General features: G+C 45.3%; 1 protein-coding gene across 1 annotated transcript in view; it reads right to left on the reverse strand.

The window, feature by feature from the left end:
* Positions 1–21,013, reverse strand: part of Lrig3 (leucine rich repeats and immunoglobulin like domains 3) — a 52,069-nt gene extending 31,056 nt beyond the window's left edge. Inside the window, exons 1-3 of the mRNA XM_050163865.1 lie at positions 20,496–21,013; positions 14,926–14,997; positions 14,629–14,703 (exon numbers count right to left, since the gene is read on the reverse strand). Of these exons, the coding sequence (XP_050019822.1) occupies positions 14,629–14,703; positions 14,926–14,997; positions 20,496–20,731 (383 nt within the window). The 5' untranslated portion in view covers positions 20,732–21,013. The remainder of the gene's footprint in view (positions 1–14,628; positions 14,704–14,925; positions 14,998–20,495) is intronic.
* Positions 21,014–22,191: the final 1,178 nt, after the last annotated feature.

Consider the following 22,191-nt stretch of genomic DNA (forward strand, 5'->3'; position numbering starts at 1 on the left):
CTTAATGTGAAATTAGTATGCACAATAAAGCTAACTCTGCTCTGACAATACAATTTTTTAATTCTGGGGTTCGAGAGGCGACTCAGCAGTTAAAAAACACTTACTGCCAGGTCTGATGACCTAACTTTGAACCCCCATGGTGGGTCTCTAGTCCTCTGACCCCCACACCTGTGCTGTAGGCACTCATGGGAATGGCGATCCAAGATGCCTGGGGTTCACCAGAAAATGGCACACTCCCTCAGCTGCCCAGGAGGACAGAGAAGCAAACAAACACAAAGATGACTCCTTCTACGGATCAACTCGCTCAGAGATGAGGCTCACTGATATAATAATTCAGACTGCCGTGCCCGAGAGGCCATCACTCTCCTCTGGTTCAATGTCTCGCTTTACTTCACTGGGTAAATCCAACCAGACGGAAATGGAATAGGAAGATCTAGCCCAGCCATCATGAGCTGGATGCCAAGAGTTGTATGGTGGAGCACTACCAATAACCGGATTTGCCATGGAGACTTCAGGAAGAATCACAGCCCCTAGCATTGTGCCTCTCTCCGTGAGACTTCTTTTACAAGTTGTTCCTGTACCCCTGATCCTTATTGTCCTCAGTTTGTGCCCTCATTTTCCTGGGCCTCGATTCCCATTAGCTTCTCCATGTTTGGGAATATTTCTGTGAGTCTGGCCATTAGGTGTGTGCTCGGGCAAGAAATGGTTGTCCTTTCAGGCTGGGAAGACTTGGTCCTTACAGATGAAGCCAGGCACTGTGGGGATTCTTCACCCCAGTGATGCTCAGCCTTGAGCCAACATCAAAGCTGGAAGAGGGCATTTTGGAAGCAGGCCTTTAGAGCATGGCACCCCGGGGGTTCTATTTGGGGTGTGTGCAGGGGAAGGTAGACATGGGAGTCTGTGCTCCTACCAAGCCCTCACGAGTGCCCTGCTGCAAGGTATGCTGTGGCAAGATCCCTGTCAGTTATCCTGAGAGCCTGCATTCAAGTTTGCCTCCTCTCAGAGCTCCTTGTATAGCCCCAACGTGACGAAATTTCACACCGCAAGTACTCACTGCAAGCCTTTTGCTGCACACAGTAGGTCCTTTCAGTAGAGAGCCATTTTGCTTCTCAGTCCTCAGATTGTGCCCCCCACCCAAACTTTGGCAACCTCTTCAATGTCTACCAGTGTCTTCTGGTGGAATTCAACTCACAGAGGAGGCAGCTTCCTAACTGCATTCTCTTTCATCCTCTCTCCTCCTAGTCTCCATCCCTTTGTCCGTTGGCTCTTTCTGGGAGAATTTTCCAACTTTCCCCCAGCACTTTGATTTCTTCGTTAAAATGACCGTTTCTGCATTTTGAGCTTCGATTTTATAGCTTGGATGACTAGCTGCACTTTCACCTTCCAGAGTATTTCCCACTTTGTGTTCTCACTGGGCTCTTCTGCTTTTGTGGCTTTAGTGGTTCCTCTTCCTCCCCCAAGACCAGATCTATGTCTCCATTACCTCCAAATCCCCTTTTTCCAGTTTTTCAGATTCTGACTTTCGAAAGCATTAGATATTCATTCATATTTTCTAAGAAAGTTTTAAAAAAAATCTAAAGCTAGGTGGGGCAGCAAACACACATAATCCTAGCATTCAGGAGGCTGAGGCAGGAAGACACTGAGTTCAAAAGCCACCCTGACCTAAGCAGCAAGGCCTTATCTCAAAAACAAAGAAAAAGCAAAACGAACAATAGCAAAACAACTCGAAGTAAGTAGGATGTAGCTGTAGGCAAGGTGGTAGAATTCTTGCCTGGCAAACCCAAGACTCTGGATTTGGTCTCCAGTGGCACATATATCAAGCACGGTGGTACAGGTGGTACATATCTTTATCCCAGTTCTCGGGAGGTGAAAACAGGAGGGTCGGAAGTTCAAGGTCATCCTCTGGTTTATAGTGAGAGCCTCCAGGAACACACAGATTCATCCCACCCAGACGCCACAAGCTTCCTGTTCAGTTGTCCTAGAAATAAACTTCCAGTCTCGTGCATCAATTGCAGGGCAGTCACTGGGCTATGAGTCTGGATGAGAATGTGGAGGTCCCCATACTTCTTATAATTGGGTTCTAGCTAAGCCTTTTTTGTTTCCAGTCCTATGGGGTACCTCTACTTTCATAGGTTTCCTGAACTATCCTGAGGATCAGTAGCATAGGCACATGTGTATACACACATATGCACACACACATACACACATATGCACACACACCCCACACAGATACACACACGCACACACTCGTACAAACGCACACACACATGCACACACACACGCACATACACACGTACACACACACACACACACTTACACACATACACATACACAGACTTTTACTTTCAGGGATCTCCTCCACTTTCTCCCTACATAAGTTTATGATTTATCCATTGGCTTGTAAACTTTTTATGACATTTTCATTTGGCCTGGGATCTTTTCTTTGTTCTTGCTGGTATTTACTTTGGGTCTTTTCTTCTCCTTTTCTGTGTTTTATTCCTTTCATTTTAAGGTGGCTATGAGAGAACCGAGCAGAATAAGTGTGCTCGGGGTGACATGCTTAGCACACGTCTTCTGCAGTATTTCATCAGTAGCACCCCATTTTCCTGAAAAGTAAGCAAATATTTACCACTAACTCATTTGTTCCATATGAATAAACCATTTTATTGGCCTAAACAAGGAACTGTTACTTCATAACAAAAGCAAGACAGTATGGCTGTTCGAAACCACAAGTAAATAACCAGGTATCACAGAAGGATTAGCTGTGCACGTATACACCAGGCTAAAGTAATTCTGTTTTATTTGGTTCGCAGAGCAACAGGCAGGGAACATGGCAGAGTATCTTGGTCTCACTGGTCCCTCTGGGTAGACACAGAACATGTGGTGGTTGTGATCCCATGGGCAGGTGCGCTCGCACCCCCATTCTCTGTGCACCCTGGCATTGAGCTAGGGGATTCTTATCACCACAGAGGACTTACTGAGCAGGACTGGTCAAGCCTGTGAGAACGGGGCAAGAGGATTTGTGCCCTCGAGATGGCAGGGGCTGGGACTGGTGTGGCATGCCTGGAGTCCGGCACAGAGGAGCTGAGGCAGCAGAACCAAGGCAGTGCGCATCTGCAGTGAGACCTGTCCCACCACACCAACAGTAGCAGGAGGACAAGTGGTGGACAAAGCGTTATTAAAAAACTTGTGTTTAAAGCCTGCGATGCCCACAGTGGAAGCTTCCTCCCCAACACAGAGGGGTAAGTTCTAGCAATTACAGCCAGAGAGTGGGTCTCTCTAGAATGGGCGCTCACCAGAATGACCTTCGGCCCCAGATGTGCTCCCTGGAGAGGCCCAAGGATCTCTCTCTCTCTCTCTCTCTCTCTCTCTCTCTCTCTCTCTCTCATCCTTTGCTCCCACCGAGGAAAACGCCTCTTCTAATCCCAAGTTATAACAATTGTGCATAGACATTTATACTGAATAAAAAACTGGGTCACAACAGTAACATATCAAACTATTTCTAATACTGTGTAAATAATTCTCTTTGTTAATTACATGTTGTGGTGAGTAGGAAAAAGAGACAGACTCATTCTATGAACTGACTGTGTGCCCAAATCTGTAAGCATTTTCAATTGGAGGAATTCTGCCAGATATTCTAGACCAATGCCATGTGTGGGATTACAAAGAAAACTGTGACCAAATTCAAAAGCGCCTCTCTCTCTTTTTCTCAATAGACATACACACACACACACACACACACACACACACACACACACACACACACACACGTCTGGTTTTACACATATGTGTTCATTTTGACTATTGCATCTTATATTACTTTGCTATGATAAATATGAATTGCCCATACATAATAAAACTGACAGTTTACAAATAAATACCAAATGTATCCTATGCGCTAAAGTACCCGAAGTGTGACTATTCCCTTAAAATCTCATTTGGTCTTCAACCTTATTCTATAGACTGCTAGACTGCTCTATCTGCTGGCAGAAGCTAAACGATAAGGGAAGGAGACAGCCAGGCCGGTGGGATAAAGAGAGAGAAAGGAGGTGTTTGTGTTTATAATGGCCTTTCCTTTCATGTTTTGAATTTAGCACTTAAGCAACTTAGATCCAAAGGAAGAAGAGGGCTGTTGGTCACAACACTGTTTTGCTGGTTTGGTCTTCAGCAGACAAGAGTCCTGAACCCCTGGCCTTAGGGAGCCATCAGAGAAACTTAAGCAAGGAAAGGAAGAGGCAAAAGCAGCTAGACCAGAACAGAGGTGCATGTCGAATCTTGCCACCGCAATCATGGAAAGCTAACTGGCTCTAACTTTGTTTTGTCTGTCTTGGCAGAACAAGCCTCACTTGGCATAGAGATGCTTCCTGGTAGAAGCTGTCCCTAGTGCTTCAAAGCGACACTTGAAATGGTTAATCCCAAGTGGGGAGGAATGGGGAGGCTGGGATAGCTCAGATGTTCTGCGCCAAGCATTCTAGTAGGACAGGCTCAAGGGAGTGGAGGTTGATTTTAGGAACTTCAAGGAAGACATTTGGATGCACACCTTCCTATACCTGAATGGAGGGGGGATGGCCTTGGACTTCCCACAGGGCAGGATACCCTGCACTCTCTTAGGACTGGAAGGGTGGGAAGAGGGTGAGTGGGGGAGCGGAAGGGAAATGGGAGGAGGGGAGGAAGTGGATATTTTGAATGGTATTATTTATAAAGCAATAATAATAATAAATAATGATTGCCCAATAGGTCACTTCTTTCAAACCTACAACTCTTGTTTTTTGGGGAGAAGAATCAATTTAATAAGTAAAAACAAGTTGTAACAGATGGAGGAACTGAATGGCTAACTGTATAATTAACTAGGAGCAAGTCATGCATTCAGGCCTCTACCCATCCAAACGTGTACTGAGTACCTCCCGTGTACCAAACACCATCCAAACGTGTACTCAGTACCTCCCGTGTACCAAACACCATCCAAACGTGTACTCAGTACCTCCCGTGTACCAAACACCATCCAAACGTGTACTCAGTACCTCCCGTGTACCAAACACCATCCAAACGTGTACTGAGTACCTCCCATGTACCAAACACCACCATGTGAGCCATGTCCTAGTGGGTATAAAAATAGAAAAGACATCACTTTGGGCAGGTTCCATTTGGAAGAAAAAAACAGAAACTTTAAAATCACAAATACAACCGAAAGAAATAGGTTTACAGACACACTTAAAAACGTACAAGTGGCTGGGTACAATGGCTTTTGCCCAGCACTCAGGAGGCAGAAGCAGACAGATCTCTATGAGTTCTCAGCTAGCCTGGTCTAAATATCGAATTCCAGGCCAGTCAAGACCCTATCCAAAAACAAACAAACAAAATGACAAAAACAAACAAAAACCCCAAATCAACCAACTAATGAAACAAACAAAATCCCATAAAGGTGGAGCCTGAATTGAGTCTTAGGAAGTAGAGAGCAGAGTGGTCATGCCATACAAGGCAAAGCAAACAGGGCTGGAACAACACAGTCCATCCCGGAACCCAAGGAATAACTCCAGAGATAGTCCGATTTGAAGAAAGGTTGGGGACCACTGTACATCCAGGCCAAGATTCCATCTTTGACCTAATGAACCAGGTAAAGACACTGAAAGCTCTCAAAGACCATGCAATGGTGACAAATACATATTTCAAATTCAGTCACTCTAAGCAGAGAATTGAAAACCCAGTAAGTCTGTATTCTGGGGACAGGCTAGTTGAATGAGTAAATGTTAAATGTGACAGTAAACTCACAATGTGGTACAGGTACAACTCTGTGCACAGTAAACTCTTATGTACAAATCATATAGAAACATTGTGAAGTCCAATAAAAGAATGCCACGTAAAGCATTAAGATGCATGTGTGTTTATTTTGTGAAACTTTTGCTCCATGAACACAACAGTACGTGGTTTACATACATGAGAGAAAGGTAGAGACCTCTAAAGCAAGACTCTTTGCATGAAGGAAGACACTAGTCCATTCATCCATCGACAGGACAGCAAGCGCCCAGGGAAGAATTTTGCAGTTAAGTTGGTCAGATGCCATCGGCTCCTCTACAACCAGATGTGGGCAGGCACTGGGTATGGTTCATGCCCACTTAATCAAAACAAGGCTTGTTGGCTCCCCTGAGAAACCTATGTTTTACTTTTGGTTAAAGTTGATTCTCAACTTTCTTAATTAATATGACAAGCTGGTGACCTCTTTTCAAATACTGACTTAGGAAGGTTTTGGTTAAAACAACTATTTTTGCTTTCACCTCCTAGTTATAAAATAATTCAGACACGTCACTGCTTGAAATTCTCGTAACGCTTGTCTTCCCACATACAACTTGATTTCTGAGCCACGAACCTATGAAAATCACTAATACTAGATTTAAAACTATGAATTAAACTTGGCAAATTCTTCAGACAGACTCAGTATGACACAACCAAACAGCAGGACTTAAGTGAATCCCAAACTAATCCAGAAGTCTGATTTTTGTTTGGAATGCCTGAGAACTGTATAATTAATATGGCTGCATTCACTATATAAATAACAGAATATACAGTTCTCCAGGTTTATGATAGAATGGCACCCCAAAAGTTCCACAGCATATGTGGAAATATTATAAGTGAAAAATGCATTTAATGGCAAACAACAACTGGCGGTTATCCAAGCTCAGGTTAAACATATCCTAAACATGCTAAGACATATAGTTACCTCTAGAGAGGTAAAACCATCTAACAGAAATGTATTTTACAATCAGGTGCTGTCCCATGTAACTTACTACATACACTGAAGGAGGAAGCTGGGCCATTGTGGGGGCACACTCAAACCATCAGCCAGCCTAAATAGTCAAGTTTGGGGGTACAATGTACTATAATCTCATTTCTCCTCAGTCATCCTGCTCCACCCTGTGCATGATCCAGAAGCCAGTGCTGTGTCTCTCCTAGAGATGAACAATCTCCTCTATGTGCCACCAACTTACTCCAGGGCTTGGGTCTACAGAACAACCACAGGATCTGTGAGTGGTAGGCAGGTCACAACATTGACTGTCAATCAAACATTGTCAAACATTGTCAGTCAAGGCCACACATTGACTGTCTGAAAGGGAGAGGGGGGAGGCAGATTCTGCTGCTTAAAAAAAAAAAAGTTAAGAGCTTGTCCATGACTCCTTCAACACCAGCCAATATGGAGGAACCTCCATGCCTCATCCTATCAAGCTATTCGCATCTTCTCCCTGACATCAATGGTCTATCCAGGTAGCGATTGCTGTATCTCATTGCCTGGGATACTCATAATCCCCTGGGCATCACCTCTCTTTGGTGGTCTTTCCCAGCTTTCCTTCACTGTTAGACCTACACTGAACAGCACACGACTCAAAATTCACCCTAGAAACATAAATTTAGGCTATAAATGTTGAGGGATTTATTTACTATTATCATGTAGTGCTGTCTTTTTATTTTTTTGACCACTGAAAGGAAGCTCTGATTTTTACTGTTAATTTACTCTAAATATAAAGCAACTTATCTCTGCTTCATGTATTGCTGCAAAGATAGTTTCTGGATGCCACCTATTTCCCGTGACTCTCCTGCTCAAGAATCCACATTGGCCCATTGCCCTAGACCAATGCACTTGAGCTAAGCCCACAGCATACTGCAACCACTGCAGTTGTGGTTGCTGGAGCTCCTCGGGGCCCTCTCAAGTATGGAATGCCATTTGCTCCACAGCGGGAACTGAGGAGGTAGATGGGCAGACATCTCTGCCCGTTTGTACAGATGTTGTAAAGAAGATGGCTTGGTTGTTCCAACTGCTCAGCAGCTCAGGCCCGAAATAACCACATAGAAACTGTACTAATTAAATCATTGCTTGGCCTGTCTAGCTTCTTATTGGGTAGCTCTTACATATTAATTTAACCCATCTCTATTAATCTGTGAATCACCATGTGGCTGTGGCTTACCCGGTAAAGTTCCTTCCAACATCTGTCTCCAGAGGGCTCCATGGCTTCTCTCTGACTCTGCCCTCTTTCTCCCAGCATTCAGTTTAGTTTTCCCTGCATCACTAAGTTCTACCTTGCTATAGGCCAAGCCAGTTTCCTTATTCATTAAACAATAAAAGCAACACATAGACAGAAGGACCCCCCACACCATACAGACAAACAAAGAAGGATTAATTAAGTCTGCCTAAGGTCAGACAGGCCATTTCCTATGAACTGGACACAAGCCAGTGCCCCCAACTCCAGACCTGGTCTCCCCTACTCCAGAGGGTTCTATGTGTGTCCGATCCACTCAGCTTCTTCATGAATGCCTTCTACACACGAATGGAACTGCCCGGGGCTGCTGTGTGGACGGAGAGCACAGGAAGACATGAGTAATACCTTTGGTATGAGATATGACAAATGCCCCCCCACACCCTATACCTGTGAAAGTTTCAAAACGGAAACAAAAGGAAAATCTCTGTGCTGAATGGCCAACTGCATTAGTCATCTTGACTGGGCTGAGGAGTAGCTAGGGATTAACGAGGAACACTCTGGCTGCGTCTGAGAGGACATCTGCAGACAGGGTTAACTTTGGAGGAAAACCTGGGCATGAACGAAGGCAGTGCCATCCCACAGGTTGGGGGCCCACATGGGACAGAATGGAAACGGAGAAAGCCCTCTAGAGCAGAGGCCTCGGTTCTCTGCTTCCTGGCCACCAAAATATCCTTGCTCTTCTCTACTAAACCCTTTCTCACATGATGAACTCAAACCTCAAAATCTGAGTTAAAGGTGACCCCTCCTTCCTTGTCTTCCCAGGCATCCTGTTACAGAGACAAGAAAGATTGGCTAGCAATCACCATCCTTCTACAGATTCTACAGAACCGGAAGTCCCTGCCTCCCCCGACACACACATCAAGAGTCAATACTCCCTGCCACACAGTGTTATTTTTTGTAGTGTCTCAGCAGTTCAAGACCTCACACCAAGGGACAGGTGTGTGTGTGACTCACACACCTTTCTGTATCTCCAACACATCTCAGGTACAAAAGATGAGACGGAACCACATTAGCGACAGTAGGTTCAGAGACCAGCAGTGGGGCAGCCACCAGTCACTAGTAGTCCTAAACACATCTGAGGACTTTATACAGCCTCCCTCCCTCACCCCAGGAATCCAAGATGGCTAGCTTTCTTCTGAGGGCGGCAGCTCAATCTTGTGGGATGTGTGTGTGTGTGCATGCACGTACCTCTCCCATTGGTTTCCATTCAGAACCCAGTAAAGTAGAGCACAGAGTGCAAGGCGGGATCACCATGCAAAACCTGGGTTTCTGGACACTAACTTGCGTGACTTACAAAGACAAAAGCAAAGGTGGCCATGGCGTCGGGGACAGGCTCTCACTGTACAGCCATCTAATGAATCTGGAGCTACTTCAATTGCTTCTCTTATTCTTTTTAATTTGGTCTTTTTAATTAGTGTTATTGCTGTTGGCGTAATTTAATATTATTACTTTACCAAGTATGCACAGTTAAACACTGTAAATATTTAGCCACAGGTTTAGACTATGTATATAAAAGGTCTATCTGAATTATGCTAAGTACACACGGCTTTCATACGTTAACTATACACTATATACCTGCAATAGGACACTGAGCCACAGAAGTCTCCAAGCACAGAGGAAAAGGGTGGAAACAAGGTTATTTGCTAACTGGGTAACAGGAGACATACAAGGAAGGCACGTGGGCAGGGCAGGGCCGGGCAGGCTTCGAGAGGAGCCCCAGCCTCCAGCAGATACTCTGAGGCCCTTGCTGGGATCTCTTCTTCTCAGTGCATCGTTTTCTCTCTGCATCCCCTTTATTTATTTTTACATTTTTACTTATTTATCATGGTGGGGGTACATGAGCCACAGTGTGCTGGTGGAAGTCACAGGACAGTTTGTGGGCACTGGTTCTCTCCTTCCACCACAGGGGTTGTGGGAAATGAACTCAGGTCCTCAGGCTTGGCAGCAGGGGCCACTGAGCAATCTCCCTGAGTTTCCCTTCTATACTGCCCTGTCTTCTTCAGCCATGCCTGTTCCTTAGTCTTTCTTCCCTGCTTTATTTTTCTCTCCAGGATCTACCCTGCTCTGTGGACAACTCTTAATCGATTTTTATCTTCCTGCTTCCATGAGAGGTGAGACATTCCTGCTGTGATGGCAAGAATTCTTGTCTGTATTGTTCACTGCTGACCTCTGACCTCAGAACTGTAAGCTGACACACAGTAGGGCTCTGCCAATATTGGCAGTTCCTGAGCACATCAAAGGACAGCTGCCAGGGCTTGTTAATCACACCTTTATCAGGAGCCAAAGCTACCTTGCCTTTGAAGCTGGCTTACTGATTAGTCTTTCTCTGCCTTCTTGCTAGAATGAAGCTCCACCATACGAGGCTGTCTGTGGGCTCTGTGCTTGAAGCAGATCCTGGCATAGAACACAGATTCACTGCGTTCTAGGTAAGTGAGTCATCTCCCTCCCCATCCCTCTTCCCTTGTGTGGACCAGATGGCTTTTCCTGCCTTCTCCCCACAAACCCTCAAGACGACTCTGGGAGTCAGGTACTGCTCTCCTCATTTTAAAGGAGAGAGAACACACAGAGAAAGGCCTGCTGTGGGCGGGGCCAGTAATGAATCCCAGACCTCTTGATTTAAGCTTTGTGAGCTCCTCAGTGAGGCTTGGAGATGACTGACCCACACGCCCATCCTTGAGCCTCACTTCCTGTGACTTTTCTCTTGGTGAGACCCCTCCACAGATCAGGGCAGTCACCATGCTTCGGTCCCATAGGCTGCAGGGGTAGTTCTTGGACACCTCCAAGCTGCTTTCCATACTGCAGCTAGGGTGATGTTTTCAGATACTACATTTGATCCTCTTACCGTTACAAATCTCTAATGGCTTTTTACTGAAGCTGGTGCTTTGAAGTTAACTGGTACTTAGAAGAACAATGCTGGGGTGGGAAGGGGAGAAGTGACTCAGTAAGTAACGTGCTAAACAGGAAGATCCAGAGACTAGCTAAGAGAAATGGTGATGATGGTGGTGATAATGATAAGGGGAGGTTGAGGCAGACATCCAACATGGCTCTTTGGCTTCCACATGGGCACAAACACACACCTGCACAGTTGTAAAAAGATGGCAGTATCATCTTTATAGTGATACTGACCTGACTGACATTTCAGAAAAACATTTAAGTTGGAGCGGATCAGAACCTAGGGGGCTGTCCCAACAGATGCTCCTGGCCCTGCCCCCACTCTGCCAATGGGGACTCTCTAGGAATGGGGTCAGAAGATGCTCATTTTAACTCCACAAGCACCGCTGGCAGCCAGTGATTTAACACTTTTCATCTCTAGGGCACTTGGCAAATGTCTACAGGTCAGGTAGTACTATTTAAGCCATCAGCATCAAGACAAAAACTGGACCAGCCCTGCTTAACCACATGATTCGCAAATTAAACCTCCCTAACTCACGTTACAGGTTCCAAAAGTGCATGGAGCCTGGCTAAGTCCTGCCACGCCACATGAAGTGTGTGGTCAATGGGTTTACTTTGAGATGCACTCATCCCGAGGGTTATGCCATTTCTAAAAGACGAAACAAAAAACAAACAAACCCTATCCTGCCACAGCCATGCGATGATTTGAGAGAGGAAAAAAAAAATCAATAAATAAAAGACACAGACAGAGACACAGCCCATGCCTTGCCCCCGCATAGTGAGCTCTCAGCCTTCTGGTTAAGTCTTCTGCATTGTAAAATATCTGTTATCAGAGACAAGCTTTGCCAGAGGACACTCAGAGGCTCTCCAGCCAGCATCCCAAATTGCTCGTATTTTACCAGGTTCGAATCGCTGATCTGAGCTTCTCTTTGGACAAGAGGGTGCCATGTGACCCAGCATTAGCTCCCATCTCTCACAATTACAGGCAGAGACAAATATTTTAGCAATTAGTCATCTCTGAAGCCAGTTACTCCAAGTGGAAGGGCCCCGTGGCATGGAAAAACAACAGCACGAAGCTGGAGTGCTCAACCTTTATCCTTAGGATGCATGATATACACAGAAAATATATATCACAAATTTGATTTTATATAAAGATTGTGATTATATGTATGTAAAGACTCGAACTAATTTTTCCTTTTTATAACATATAAATAGCCCAGAAAAATATTTTCTTCCAAAAATATATAGAAAAACAAGCAAAAAAAAAAAACTGATAACAAAGGTCAAATGGTTTTAGAAACTACTTTGAAAAATGCAACTTAAATCTAGTGCTAAGGCAAGTATGGAATCTGAGTCATGTCATGAGGGTTAATATTTTTTTTTTTTTTTTTTTTGCAATTTCAGAAATGTCTTTTAAAAGTCCTGATATTTAGCTGCGATTACGTCCAAGGGCTTCTCTACGAGGGAAAATAAATATTCCATCTATACAACATGATACAGAGGATATTAATGTTTTAGAAATAGTAACTATATATTGCAATAGCCAGAAGAGCTGTGGGGAGAAAAAAATACTTGTAGTAAGAAACTACCAGAGAAGCAAGGTTTTCAGGATCTTTCACGGGCATTCCTCATACAAATCACCACTACAGGGGGCTTCCGAAGCTAAGACATAATTGGGCCTCTCATTATGAGAGATGAACAAAATAGTGACTGCCCAGTGGTACGATGACCCATGAAAGGGAAAGGAGGCGAGATTGTTGAGGCTAATTTGACGCACAGCCTCACAAGAGCTAATCACATACAGACACAGCGTGTGGAGGGTTCGGAACTTTTCCCGTTTGTCCAGCCTCTAGCTCGCTAGCTAGAAGGAATGGCATTGAAGGGGTGGTGGTTGCTATTCAGTTCCAAGAGAGATTCATAACTTCCTTGCATGTTCTTAGGCCTTCGACTCTACGACATGCCAAACTGCAGGCTGTTAGGCCACCCACCCAGAGCAGACGACACGCTACAGACCCCCAGCCACTACCGTGCCAGGTTCTTAAACACGTTAACAGAATCTGCCAAAACACAGGACAAAGACAACAGGATGAGGAGACAATTTAAAAATCCCCCTTGGTCAGACAACTCCCGAGGCTGCAAGACACACTCGGATGCCAATAAAACGCGAAGAGAATGGGTACCGATACTGATATGAAAACTCTGTTTTTAATTCGGTGTTTATTTGACAAATACCAAGTGCCTTTTCTCTCCTTCCTCTCTGGTCCTGCTCTCTGGGAAAACCACATCAGTATCAAATGCCACTTGGTTTTTACTCAAACAGGAGACAGCAGACTCGGCGGCTGCACGGTGACTTGGCTGACCTGCGCCTTCAGTAAAAACAAACCACTATAAATCACCAGATGTAAGCAATTGGAGAGTGATCATGTTAATTAATTGACCAGCTCTCCTGAAATTTACTATGTAACTTCAACCCTTCCAACACCTTTACCAGAAAAAAAAAAAAAAAAAAAAAAACGGAACAAGGGCGGCTTTTAATCAAGCTGTTTAGAGGACATGTTTTAACTTTAGAGACAAGTAAAATTTTAATTACTTAAGGTCAAGACGGGGAAATTGCTTGATTTTAGAAATTACACCCGGAACATACGAGATGCTACTTTTAAAAGCTGCAAAGACAAGGTGGTTCCCAAAGCTGACCTCAGTAATGAATATAATAAACATGTAATCTGTTCTGAAAATACAGAAAATTCAACACAATTTTAGTTGTATGTAAAAACTTGGCAAACATTTTCAGTTGGGGTTTCTAATCTTGATTCCCACACCGGGAGCCATACTTATAAAAGGTGATGCAAAATGACTCATGGATTAAGAGCAGATTCTGCTCTTGAGAGGACCCTAGTTCAGTTCCCAGCTGCCACATCCAACAGCTGGACTCCAAGGGTACCTGCACTCACTCACATGCACACAAATCCACATACACACACAACTCAAAATAAAGACGATACCACCATGGCATACTACCAATTTCCATTATCCTCACAGGAAGTCTGGGGCATTATCTACAAACATTATGTAATACAACATCCAGTTCCCATTACAACTACTGGGCAACACCATAATTTAAATTCTAATCTACAAAACATAACCAAAACTCAAGGCAGCTTCTTTTGAATCCTGGAAGTCAAGTTAGCAAAGCTAGTAAAGTGTGTTTTTGTAAAGATGCTTGAGAGGGTAGTAGGTCAATGGGTTGCCTAGCAACCAAAAAGCTCTGGGTTACACTCGTCCCACCTTCCCTCCACCCTAGCACCAAAATAAATAAACAAACAAACAAACAAATAAATCCTTGCAATTTAGAAGTGGAAACAAGTTAGTTTAAATAGGCCTTCCTTATTATGCCCTCGAAAGGGTAGTTAGTCTGCTTATAAGAGCTACATGTTAGTCCATAGAAATCAGTGGTTCAACCTTCCCGAAGCTACAACCCTTTAATACAGAGTTCCTCATGTTGTGTTAACCCCAACCATGAAATTATTTGATTGCTAATTCACAATTGTAATTTTGCTACTGTTATGAATCATAATGCAAACATCTGATATGCAAGAGATCTGATATACAACACCCAGAGGGGTTGTGACCAACCGGCTGAGAACCGCTGATACAGGTAGTACCCGCTGCTCTTACAAACATCCACGGGGATGAGCGGAGAGTCACTTACAAGGAGAGCTGTCTAATATTTGCTGAGACTGGTCCCAGGCTTGGAATGGTCTCCAGTTCATTGTTATTCAGCTTCCTAAGAATGCCAAAAGGACAGAAAAGGCTAATTAGGCCGTATAAAATCCAAAGATGGGAAAACACTATGCATTACTTAAAGGCATTGCCCGAGCTAAAAGTTAACAGCTCGAAGGAAGGTCTTATCATCCAAAGAAAGGTTCATCCCTTGAAATGGTCTGGGGTGGGGGGAAGAAGGGGGGCATCTTTTGCAGCCCTCTTATAGGAAGTAACAGGGACTCACACTTCTCGGAGGTTTTGGAGGTGGCTCAGGGAACTTGTCTGGATAGAAGATAATCTGTTGTGACTCAGATCCCTGTAAGAAAACAAAAGTAATATTACAAGCAATTTCTTAAAAAGTTACTAGTATCACTTAACGACCTACTAGCAGAGCGGGTTTTTGAATTCTCTCTCTCTCTCTCTCTCTCTCTCTCTCTCTCTCTTCATACCAGTGACAAGAAGAGAAATAATTGGACCCCTATGTCCACGAATTAAATGGCAGCCAAATGCCAAGCTCAGAACGACAAACTCTGAGGACAAATTTCGTTTAAGAGGCTGGCGGATTCAAATACTTGAAGCCCACAAGCATTTTAAGAGCTGTTTTTTGGCACATGGTGAACAGACCTTTCATGAACCTTAGCTTGCTTCTATCTCCCCACCCTCGACTTGATACAATGACATCATAGACTATGAAAAGTGGCTTAATTAGGCAGGTTACTGAAACAAGGACTCTGAAGAAACAATTTAACTATCAAAATATTAAGTACCATGTCCTTACTGCAGCCAAAGGAACAGAGGTTGACGCCCATGGGGAGTTAGCTGTTTTAGTTGTTTCTCTGCCTTAAGGGACTAGATTACTAGTACAGGGTATGTTCACGTGTGTGTGTAAGTGCACACGCCCTGAATGTACATGCTCAAAAGGATACATTTAAGAACTCTTTGAATTTCAATATCGGATCCCATAGTACACAATTTAAACCACAACAACCATCTAATAACGCAGGGCAGGTGGTACAGCGTTTTAGTCACTGAAAGAAACATGCTTCTCCTTCAAAGGCCCAGGCAAATTTAGTAACAATTCCCATAGGCATCAAAATACCGAAAGTCACTAACGCCTAACCCATACAGGGCTCTGGGTTAGGAAGTTTACCCAGCATCAAGATTCAGGGGGCGGGAGTAACAAAATCCAACAAATGTTTCAACATCCCATCTACATTCCTCCAAAGCGGTACAATGAAGATGAAATGGGGGGAACAATCACTGGTAATGAGGTTCACGTGCAATGCGGTTGGAAGCTCCCCTCTGGAAGAGACTGGCCTGATCCGAAGTTAATTCCTCGGTGTTTAAAATGAAGGCGTTTAAATAACCAGAGTTTTAGATAAGTAAAGTTAGCTGCTGACAAGCATGAACCACACTACCTACCTCAGACTGTCCTCCCACAGACAACAGAAACACAGAAATCACTCAGTGAAAGGGTGTCGCTGCTTGCTTAGGCGAGAACTCGAAATCAAGGACCCTGTCATTTTCCACGCTTTTCGTTTTGAGAGTGAGCCCTGATTTTTGTGTTTCGCCTTAAACCAAAATGAAAAGGAACTTGCAAGGATTTTATTCAAGCTCTGTTTGCCTAGAGACCGACCAGACAGAAAGAGACATGCGTAGATTGGTTCTGGAGGAGTTATAACATGAGGGGGGGGGGGGGATCTGGCTCCGTTTTAAACTATAAAAATCCTGCAATTACAGCCACTGCTGTGCATGTTCACCACGCTGGCTGCAGCCAGACACTTTCCCCTCGCAGCCCAGCCAGCCCAAGTCCATCTGGAGTTCATCAAGGAAGCCGTGAGCCCAACAACTCACGTTGGCGGCCAAACAAAACCTGTGTGCCTTTAGCACCCCCAGACAGTCACAGACTGCCCACATGGTTTAAAACAGGACCAAGAAAAGAGTCTCCCACCTGGGACGTGAGCCTCGCTCCGCAGACAGTCATTTGGACCTACTTAACTCAAGAATGCTGAGCCTGCCCCCACCCCACCATTGTTTCCTGGGTTTGAAGGCATGGGGGGGGGGGGCAATCTGGTATTTACATTTCAGACAGTTGGTTTTCTTTTCAATTAAAAGAAAAGAAAAGCTCATTGTAAGGATTATTTCACAGGGAATCCTGGGAGGAAGGAGATTTGAGCACTGAAGGTTTTCCTCCAGTAATAGGGTCAGACCCCAGCCCCCAACAAGAGATCTTCAAACCGGGGAACCAGCCTGCAGCCCAGTGCACTTTCTGGGGATGCTGGTTTCATGTCCGTCCGGCAGCAGGAGCTGGCAGTCATACATATTTCAGTTATTGCAAACGCTTCCATCCTGAGCTCTGTATATGATTAAAACTACACTAAATGTGGGAGAAGAAAAGAAAAGAAATTCTTAAGTGACTTTTACTGCTAAATACTTAAGGCCATGGAACTTTTAATTTACCTAGATTTAGATTTTAAAGCAATATACATTTCAGAAGTAATTGTTCTCTCTTTCCTACATGCCACATTTCCTACATCTTCCCTATATTATTTTTATGGATGGAACACTGAGAGACTCCGGACATAAAATGTCAGTGTTTTCTTGAACCCAGGACAGAACCCATTCCATAGCAGGGCAGATTCAATGTTGTGTGAAGCTCCATGAAAGAACACTGTCCCTGGCGAACTTGACTTTTTACGAGATTTGCTGTGATGAGGCCAAGGTATGGGTGGCGAGGCATTAACTGTTTACCCAGAAAGCCACTGGGCAAAGCCTTGGGAAAGTCAAACCCTGTGTATGGCAGCTGCTCTTAGTCTCAGCCAGTGAGCGAGCATATGTGAAAATTATTAATTTTACGACATTCGGTTCCAGCTATCATACTGCTTTTGGAAATCTGTCTTCCAACTCAAATTTGAAAATGCAAAGACAGAGGAGCTGGAGCTTCTTAACCCCACAGAGGCCTGCCCAGGCTGCTAACTCAGCAGAAACATGGAGAGCCGAAAAACACAAAGGCAGGCTGTAGCTGTTTTAAAACACTGGTCCAAAGCGACTCATAAATCAGCCTGCTATGCTCGAGGTTTGGTCTGGAAAATATAGAAGAACAGCTGTGGGAACCTTAAGGACTAGGACTCCCTCCCCACCCCCCAGCTGGAGTCAGTTCCAGAAGATTCGAAACAGGCCAACACCAAAGAAGTCACGCCAGCACAAGCTACCTTTCGGACTTTCGCCTCAGCCCTGTGAAGAGCTCAAACATTTCCACGTGATAAGATACATCATCTGAAATTCCAGCTAGTATCTAATAACACTTGAGGTTCCAGTTGGCAATCAAACAATTTCCCCCCTTTGGCTAACTAATGCGTTTTAACAAGCCCTCCTCTTTGGGTTCAGAGCTCTGGAAGCTCAAAGATTTTTGAGCGAGGCTCCAAGCAGTTACGTTTTTTTAAGAGCTACTTTCATTAAAGAACTGCAGGTTTGTTCTAAAAGCCGGAGTGAGTACAGTGTTATTATTGTGTAGCTCCAACTCTTCAGCCCTTCCACACACACAAGGCACTCCTGTGTCAATAAATGACAACTGAATAAAGTGAGAAACACATGCGCGCACACACGCACGCGCACACACACACACACAGCACAGATGTTCATAAGCTGCAAACTCAACAAAGGAAACAAAGAGCAGGCAGCATTCCTGAACTTTCTCATAAACTATTCCAAAGACAAACTTCTGCTCTTTGAATTTCCCGAGGAAAAAGGAGAGCTGTGCTAACAATACACATTCTCTCCTCGCGCCCTGGTCTTGGAAGCCTTCTCCTTAAGAGCTTTTGTAATTAAGTAAGGTTTAACTAGCAGCAGCTTACACTGCCTATTGCAATACACCAAATAACAGGGGGGGAGAACTCAATTGCATGTTGCTTTCTGATCTTCTTTGAGGCGAAGAACAGACCTTTAGGGCTGTGAACACAAACAAAAGAAACACTGGCAATAAAGAACTTAAGACCACATGGTTTGGTGACACCTACAAAGATGGTCAGAAGTCACCCAAGTACAAGAATGGGAAGGCCGGTCGAGATCAGGGCCCCTGACAGGAAACCAAGTGCTTATTTATACAAGTGGAATGTATTTTCACGTACATTTAAGGAATGTGGACTTGTATTGAGACAATTTACTACTGGCGGAAATGTAATTAAAGACTGTGCTAACCAAATAAACTGTAATTTGTTTTTAGTGTGCCACCAAATTATCTGCAAAACAAAATCCTAATTAGGTCAACTCCCTTTAAGAACGTTTAAATAGGTATTGAATCCCCCTTTGCGATTCAACTCAACTTCCAATCCAGGTCCGCACGGTTTTCTGAAATGCATCTAAGTTTCCAAAGCACAATACCGTGTACTGACAGCATTTAATGGGCCACCTGTCATTGAGAAACTACCGGATAAAGTTAGACTTAGTAAGCGTGTCCAAAGGCAGTCCAGGGGAGCCCCGTTTTAGCTTTCTCTCTCATTCCTCTGTTATCCATAGGTGTTTACCCGCAGGCACTCACGTGTTCAATTCCATATGTCCTCAATCGGGCCATTCTGCTCGCAGGAACCCAGCAGCGCGACCTCCCCCCTCCCACCCCCAAGAGGCAATTGAATGGAATTAGCCACAACTAATTGAAAGTCTTCCTGCTTTAGGCTCAAGCCTTTATCTCCCCTTTCACGAGTAATAAAAGCTGCTACATCAGACATTCCATAATCAGCCATTAAATATCAATCCAATTCTCGTTAATTCTATTTCCTTATTAAACTGCTTTTTAAAGCAGGCATTTTGTTTGATGGTCAACAGTTTATAACTGATGGAAGGATTTAGGCTGGCACGCTGCTTCAAAAACACAAAGCTGCGGCCACTATTGTCAAGAAAGACCGACTATGATTGTTAAAGTGCTGAGAATTTCCACCAGGCCTACATTTAAGAATCTTAAGTATGAAGTGCAATTTGATTTTTTTAAAAAAGCAGGACAACTATTTTAACTATTTTTAATATAACATACAACTTTTTTATCTTTATTTATATTTATTTATTTTGCTTATGGCTTAAACACCCCCCTCCAATTTAAGAAAATTAGAGGTTAGGAGAGAAAAAAAGAGTTGACATTTGTTAAGAACTCGCATTTTCAAGTAAATAATATTTTCTTCCGTGTTCTTCCAAACAGTTGACAGTGACCTCTCTCAGCTTAAAATTCGCCAAACAGCACTCGGCGCTGGCCCTCAACCTTCCTCGAACTGCTGCAGAAGAAGGTGTCGGTTCTGAAAACCTACTTCCTCCCTTTGGTCATCGACAGATCAGAATTCGCACCCAACTTCTCACCGGAACCAACATACTTTACAAAGTGGCCCAGGAGGGAGGCCGATGGTCTGCCAGTGTGAAATTACGCACTGAAGAGGGAAGAAAGAGGGAAGAGAGTGCACCAACAAGAGCTTGAGGCGCGGGGTTCTGTGAGAAAAGCGCATACATATGGAGCAACTGGGGACAGGCAGGGACTCTAAACCACTGAGAAGCTAAGGTTGGGCCGGTTTCCCACATAATCAACTCAGAAGAAAACATGTAAAATCCGGGGGTCTCGCAGACTGGCTCCCGCGACCGCGGGCGTTCGGTACACTCGCACCCACCTGCGCGGACGCAGAGGGAGACTTAAGTTCCCCACAGGGTTCCATTTGCGGCCTGGGCGCACACAGTGCACACTGCACCCTGATATCCAGGCCTTGATAGACTCCACTCGTCCCGCACCTTTAGGCCGGACCATCCCCTCCAACCCCCGGGAATGATACTGATACTCACAGCCGGACGACCCAGGCAGGGAGAGGATCAGGAAGGCGAACCAGCCGCCGGCGGCTGCAGTCTAGCAGGTCCCCGAGGCAGTGGCAGACGGCTGGGCACGGACGCCCAGCAGCATCTTCCGAGGGCCGCCCCGGCTCTCTGTGGCCTCCGCTCCCCGCAGGGCCCGCGCGTCCCAGCCCGGCGCAAAGCAGCAGTCCCAGCGCCGCCGCGGCCGCTCGGAGCCTGGGAGCACCCATCGTCGCGCACTCCGCCGCCTCCGGTCGGCCCGGAGCTCCGTAGCCTCGTGCCAACTCCTACCCCCACTCCCCGACGAGCACCGACTCCCTGACCGGGCTGGACACCCCGATCGCCGCCTCGTGCTCCTCGCAGCTCAGGGTCGGCACCCAAGGCCTCGCATGCCCGCGCGCAGCGGGAGACCAGCAGCGAAGGACGGCCAGTCGCGGTGCAAACAGCCCGAGCGGCGACCGAGAGCTCAACCGTCTGCAGAGAAACTTTTCCGCCTGCGGCGGGCGGCGGGGCGCGAAGTCCCGGCGCGGCTGAGCTGGGAGGCGGGGCGCGGAGGCGGGCGGGCGCTCGCCCATTGGCCCGCCTGGAGCCCGCGGCCACGTGACAATAACAAGGCTCCAACCCCTGGGGCCTGCGTCCAGGAGAAAGTAGAGCTGAGATTGTAGGAAATTCCGAGTTACATTTTCCAGCGTCTGCAGCCAGAAGTCTCCGCTATGTCCTGGGAACCATAGATCAGATGGAATGGAAGGGCAAAAACGAGCCAGCGGAGGACTGAGCCCGCTGCTGTTCAGAGGTGGAGTTAACTTGAAGAAACTTTAGGGAGTACTGTCAAAGTAGTTTTGGTGTGAGGGAGCTTTTTAGTTCCAAGCGGATCAAACAGAGGCTTTGATGAAAAAAACAGTTTTAGTATTGATGTCAGTGGAATCTTTTTATGCCCCCAAATCGGATACATACACACACACACACACACACACACACACACACAACCGGGCAGCCCAGTCCTGGAAGACAAAGGCAGAAGGATTTGTGAGTTCCAGGCCAGCCAGGACAACATAGTGAGACTCCATTTCAAATGTATGTATGTATGCATGCATGCATGTATGTTTGTGTGTATGTATGCATGCATGTATACACAGACAGACAAGACACAATATGATTTTGAACCTGATAGTTTGGTTAACAGTGGATGGAACTGGGTGGAAATGACCCTTTAATAAACTCAAGTTGGCAATCAGGTTTCCACCAATAGCTAAGAGCAGTAATCTACACTAAGACCTTGAAAGAAAAAAAAATATACCTTGGTCAACCTGGCTTTTGGGTGATGACATATCTTGACTGAAAAGGTTATCAGAATTAAACATACTTGCCATCTGTGGAGTATACTGAGGGAGGAGATAGGATCAAACTACAAGACTTCTGAGTGAAGTTTGTCTGGGCACTCCTACAGGTAACCTGGGCAGCAAGGTGTTGAAGTGATGGAGACCACAGAGATGCTCTGCTATCCCCTCATTGGGGACAGTGGCAGGTCCTAAAGCGATACCTCATAGGTTGTGGAGTGGCTCGACCTAATTTTAAGGCTCAGTTTCTGTAAGCTGAGTGTTGCATGGTCTCTGCCCACGCATGTCTGTGGCTGACACGGTTTCACATGCTGGTTGATGTGGAAAGGAATAGCTGGTGGGACTGAGACTTT

This window comes from Alexandromys fortis, unplaced genomic scaffold, assembly GCF_014885135.2.
Source record: "Alexandromys fortis isolate MF-2015 unplaced genomic scaffold, M_Fortis_MF-2015_v1.1 scaffold_125, whole genome shotgun sequence".
NCBI lineage: Eukaryota > Metazoa > Chordata > Mammalia > Rodentia > Cricetidae > Alexandromys > Alexandromys fortis.